Source organism: Amia ocellicauda, chromosome 10 (assembly GCF_036373705.1).
Source record: "Amia ocellicauda isolate fAmiCal2 chromosome 10, fAmiCal2.hap1, whole genome shotgun sequence".
NCBI classification, from domain to species: Eukaryota; Metazoa; Chordata; class Actinopteri; order Amiiformes; family Amiidae; genus Amia; species Amia ocellicauda.
The window spans coordinates 27,075,184-27,081,303 of NC_089859.1; the positions used below are offsets into that span (position 1 = coordinate 27,075,184).

At 42.0% G+C, this 6,120-nt stretch overlaps 1 protein-coding gene across 1 annotated transcript in view; it reads left to right on the forward strand.

Moving 5' to 3' along the window:
- Window positions 1–204: 204 nt before the first annotated feature.
- Window positions 205–6,120, forward strand: part of ccn4b (cellular communication network factor 4b) — a 12,960-nt gene continuing 7,044 nt past the window's right edge. The window contains exon 1 of the mRNA XM_066715773.1: window positions 205–419. Within this exon, the coding sequence (XP_066571870.1) occupies window positions 372–419 (48 nt within the window). The 5' untranslated portion in view covers window positions 205–371. The remainder of the gene's footprint in view (window positions 420–6,120) is intronic.

A 6,120-nucleotide genomic window follows, 5' to 3' on the forward strand; every position in this document is an offset into this window, starting at 1 on the left:
CGATGCATCATGCTTTGTGTAAATAGCAATCAATGTACAAATAATAATAATAATAATAATAATAATAAAACAGCCCCGGTAGCTTGGGCTCCACAGATGTGCTCACTTTCCCTTTAAGGAGCTGAGATCCCAGCACCCTGTACAGGGAGGTGGGGATGAGAGCACAGAAGGGAAAAAAAAGTAAGTGAAGCAAAAATGCAGGGCTTGTCCTTTAGCTTGACGTCAGGGCTGAGTTTAATAACAACCCGACAGAAAGAAAGGGCTGTCAGAAAGACTGTCACTTTAAGCCTGCTGTAAGGACGAGAAAAGTGTTTTGTTTTTTGACAAGGATCTCATTCTGGGTTCAATGACTTTCATACTGGGATCCAGTAATGAGGTGGCTCCTGCCGTGGATACTAATAGCAGCCAGCATTCATCAGGTGAGCCGCTGGCATTGTTTCATTGTTTTTTATCTTTTCTTCTCACTTCTTCTTTTTTTTCTTCTTTTACACACGCTTTTTATATACAGTAAAGATGTAGCTGTTTTGTGCATAAAATGCAAAGTGACGTCCGGACAGTGCCTCAGTGAGATCAGGAAGGGAGAGAGAAATAAAAGCAAGGTAAATGGCTGCAGAGAAGGGACGTGGTCAGTGATAATTATATATGTAATATTAAAAAGGCAAGAATGGAGATTACTTAAAAACAACAATGAACTTATGGCTCTGATTATTATAGCTGTTGTTTTGATTGCACTTGTTACCATTTCAAAGGCATGTATGTTTCAGTTCCCGTGTTGCTGTGAAATGAAGGTGTCTGGTGGTTGTCTTTGGGGGAGGACAGTGGGGACAGTCAGGACAGTGGGGACAGTGGGGACAGTGGGACAGTCAGGACAGTGTGGACAGTGGGACAGTGGGGACAGTGAGAACAATGGGGACAGTGAGGACAGTCAGGACAGTGGGGACAGTGAGGACAGTGGGACAGTCAGGACAGTGGGGACAGTGAGAACAATGGGGACAGTGAGGACAATGAGAACAGTGGGGACAGTGAGAACAATGGGGACAGTGAGGACAATGAGAACAGTGGGGACAGTGAGAACAATGGGGACAGTGTGGACAGTGAGAACAATGTGGACAGTGAGGACAGTGTGGACAGTGAGAACAATGAGGACAATGGGGACAGTGTGGACAGTGGGGACAATGGGGACAGTGGGGCCAGTGAGGACAGTGTGGACAGTGAGAACAATGTGGACAGTGTGGACAGTGAGAGCAATGGGGACAGTGAGAACAATGGGGACAGTGTGGACAGTGGGGACAGTGAGGACAGTGGGGACAGTGAGGACAGTGTGGACAGTGAGAACAATGGGGGCAGTGAGGACAGTGGGGACAGTGAGGACAGTGGGGACAGTGAGGACAATGAGAACAGTGGGGACAGTGAGAACAATGGGGACAGTGTGGACAGTGAGAACAATGTGGACAGTGAGGACAGTGTGGACAGTGAGAACAATGAGGACAGTGGGGACAGTGAGGACAATGGGGACAGTGTGGACAGTGGGGACAGTGAGGACAATGGGGACAGTGGGGACAGTGAGGACAGTGTGGACAGTGAGAACAATGTGGACAGTGTGGACAGTGAGAGCAATGGGGACAGTGAGAACAATGTGGACAGTGTGGACAGTGAGAGCAATGGGGACAGTGAGAACAATGGGGACAGTGTGGACAGTGGGGACAGTGTGGACAGTGGGGACAGTGAGGACAGTGAGAACAATGGGGACAGTGTGGACAGTGAGGACAGTGGGGACAGTGAGGACAGTGGGGACAGTGTGGACAGCCCCGCCCTCACAGGGAGCTCCTGCAAAGGTGACGCGACACACGTGGCAGTGCAGCAGCCCGAGCAGACACTGCACTGGTCGCGTTTGTGCTGCGCAGATTCCCGCAGTTCTGCACAGCCCTGCAGAATCACACCGATCCCATTGGTGGAGCAGCGCAGACCCGCATACAACACTACACAAACGCGACCTGAGCCATGTGTACAAAACGCTCCTGTACTGCACAACAGTCGGTTTCTTCGGTGCACTTGCTTTAGGCATTTTAAGCGTGGAGAGAGCAAACTCTTTAAAACATGTCAATGCATCCTATTATTTCGATTAAATAATACAAAAAAAAAAAAAAAACATGCCTTCACCGCAACGGCCAGCACGTTTAGAATAATTCAAGGCTAAATGCAGATAAAACTTTGTAATCCCATGTGGGCAGGGGACACTAAAGTCAGACCACTGAGCAAGTAAAATGAAAGCGGTATAGGTGGTCAAGAGCTGACCTGCAACGTGAGAGCCCTGTGCTGTTTGCAGGCTAGCAGTCTGCGCTGAGTTTGATTGCATGCTTTCCGCAGATACTAAACAAACGTTATAAAAAGTAAACACTTTTTTCATTTTAATTAAAACTCAGTTTTGAAATGTATATCGGTGGGTTGCCAAAATGTGCTGAGGGATTGGGAAAGGGTCAGTCAATCACAGGGTTGCCTTGCTAGTACTGCAATTACTGTAAGCAGGCCATTTAAAACCCATTTGGATGTGAGTGTGTGGTGCTGTCAGCTCACACGTTATTGCAATAGTACATTAATGTTCAGGAATGAAAACAACTGAGCAGAGTTTACGTAATGAGCCGTGCCACAAAATTAAAGCAGCTGTCTTGATTTTGGCAGGCAGTTTAAATGAACTTTGTGCCAGGGTGTCGTTGCATGCTAATAAAGTGGGATGGTAATAGATTGAGCACAAAGAGTCAAAACATAACTGGGTTTTGAAGGGTAAGCCAGGGAAGGATGTTGGATATTGTTCCTTGTCGTTTCACAGACTCAGCAGGCTTAGAATATGTGTTACAGTTTCAATGCATGCATGTATCAGACATGTCAGTCTACAAGTGCATCTTCCACAAGATGCTGTTACCACCTGCTGCTTCCAGTCATCGGTGTTCATTCAGTTGTGTTCATTCTTAAATTAGTTCCCGTCTCAAATAGGATTTTTTTGTTATGAGGCAATTCCCTGGGATTTCAGCGGTTCACAAGTATGTCTTGCAGTCTCTGCCCTATGCTCTGTATCTCCACCCAGGTATTTGAAAAGAGAAAATGTTTCAGTCAGTAAAGCCACATCTCTTATGACTGTACATATTCATTTAAAGTGGTGTTTTCTCTTAATATGAAATTGAAGTATTTATTTATTTGACCAAGCACAGTATTTCAAACCAGTCTGGATTAGATGCATTAAAATAAGAGAATACCTAAATAATGTGATTGCAAGGCAGACGGATAGGCCTACTTGCTGATGGTACAGTACCTTTTAAACAAGTACAATTACTGTCCTAACTAGACTGAGCACTAGAAGGAAATTGTACATCATTTAAAGTGAGCTCAATTAAGTAATTACCACCTTCTGAGTCTGGGTTTGAGAGCACGGCTGTGTAGGGAGGCACTATGTCAGAGCGTGCGTCAGGGAGCAGACACTCACACACATCGATTGTGTCTTAAGTTCATTCTCAAGCACCAAGACAAACTGTTGAATCTAGTTTCAGTTCCTCTTCATGTGGGGGTCACCATATTTGTGACATTCAGTAACAGTAAAAGGCACTCCTCTCATAATATTGTGTTATTTTTAGCATCCTCCAACAGTATTTCCACCAATAAGCACACCTGTTGAACTGCTCCTGTATTTTTTAAAAATGTCTTTGTCTGCAGTGTATAAATAACCTTTTATTATTTTTGGGCTGCCAGTAAGCATGTAGTTTCTTTCTGATTTATTTATTAAATCTTACCCCATTTCCCTTTAGTCTGGGTATTCCAGGTGCAGCCCTTTTGGTGCCAACAGTAGCTCTTCCAAGTACATTTGTGTGTAAATGGGACTTGGGTCTGGAGTTTGTTCTTCACCAAAAACTCCCAAAACAATGTTGAATACAGCATTGTGATGATGATGTGATGTGATAAGGCAAATCTTGGTTTCAGATTGAAGGGTTAAATTGGGCAGAAAATGCATAAATTAAACCTAATAATTACCAGAGAAATCTTCGAACTTCATCACAGCATAAATTATAAATTGAAATCGAAAGGCAAGTAATTGTTTCCAAATCAGACCCGGGAATGTATGTCTTTTTAAAATGATGGAGATACTTTTGTCAAAATATATAATTTTGTTGGGAATTATTAATTGAATTTATGTGGAGCTGTAATGTAAAGAATCAGATTGGTTACCTGTATTATATTGCCCCCTTGTGGTTACAGGAGGCACTGTCGTCTCTCCCCTGCTCTAACAACACTGGTAAGTAGCAGGTGAGCACAAAAGATTGAGCATTAAGATCAAACAATGTTTATGTAACTATTTCCATGTGACAGATCTTTAGATGGTCATACGGCTATTTCAGTATTCTTAGAGGAAATGTTACAATAATGTGTAGTTTGCCAAGTTAATACATTACAAAAAAATGACATAGCATTTCTGGAGCAGGACGAGTGCCATTGATTTAAAGCTGGAGAATATATCGCACCTTTGTCTGTCAGTCTCTGTGACCATGTTAGTTTGTCTGGTTAATCCCAAATAAATAATTATCTGCTGTTCTTAGTTGTGTGGAGAGAGTGGCAATAGGAAGAAAGATGGATGCAATTGTTCATTTTCAATAAAGAGCATCAACAACAAGAAAGCCTAACTGTATATTTCTGTTTGTGAACTCACTGTCGCACTGACTGAGTGTTGAATGCAATGTTTTTTTTTCTTACCTCATCCCATTACACTCAGTAATTGCCACTGCATTTTGTTGACTTCCTGTTTAACATTAAAAACCCCAAGACAAGACATTCACTTTCTCTGAGCATTGAAGATGCTTCTCTTTTGGAAATATTTCTGACTCTGGTGGATTAGACAGGCTGCCAAAAACAAGCTTTAATAAAATATGTTACTTGAGCTTAAGAGAATTGGCTTGTTTTAGGTCCAACTTGGTTATGTATTTGTTAACCACAGTTGTGTCAGAAGGTCACAGACTTTCTAAAATAGTATCATAAATAGTACAGCTCGATTATTTACACAACACAAAAGAATTAGATAGCAAGACCTCAAATGACCAAGAAATCTCACACACTGTTTACTTATACAACATGCGTTATGTCCTAAAAATATATATTTAGTACTCATGAAATTCACAACTGTAACTGCTGTTTTCATTGCTGTGCATTTATCAAACAAGTGGAATGACTTAAACCTTTTGTTAATGTGGAGGTTCTGGATCTTTTCCTATGATTTATCTGCTATATCATTCTATTAGTCCATTAGTCTTGTGTGAACCAATAAACTAAGCGCCACACCATCCCTCTTCTACAATAAAGTCAACGAACTTCAATTAGTGGAGACATTTCTTTCCCTGAGTAGGACACCTTTGTATGGTATCTTATCAAAAACATTATAACGAGACTCGCAGTGGCCCAGTTTGTTATACAGTTTTTACATTAGCTTAAATCATTATCTGAGACTAAATGCTGAATTGTGTTCTTAGAAAAAATTGCCTTTTTCTTATCTGGTTTTTGCAAATCTTAGCAGAATAATATTATATTTTATGGGAATCCTAATCGACCACAGCCCACTGAGAGTGAATGTCACATATTTAGGCTTGTAAATGAACAAGAAGAGAAACAATTTACAGGACATGCAGCTTGTGATCTATCTGATTTTATTTTTGTTGTTGCGTGAGATGTTCTGAAAAGCAGTTTGTTTTCAGCTAAGTTGATGACAGATGTAGTTTTGCACTTTGCTGCGCGAGCGTTCTCCTTGTGTTCTCAGTAAACTGGGCTGCTTCGTTCGGCCAGCGCTTTCACCAGGGTAACCTAGACGGCCCCTTCGCAGAACTACTCATAGCCGCGGAGTGGCCTTCATTTGACATGGATACACATTCGTTTCCCTGTGAATACCACAGAGATGAATCACTGGCACAATTCGACAGCCTAGATTAGTGAAAGATGGTTTGGGCTAAAAATAAAATGGGAAGAAAGAGAAATAGTTGTGGGTCTCATGGTTAAAGTCTTTAGTGAGACCAGATTTCAGTTAAATAAACTGCCTCACGTGAGTCTGATTATCTCTGCAGTGTGATGGCATATTGAGTCCACCACCAT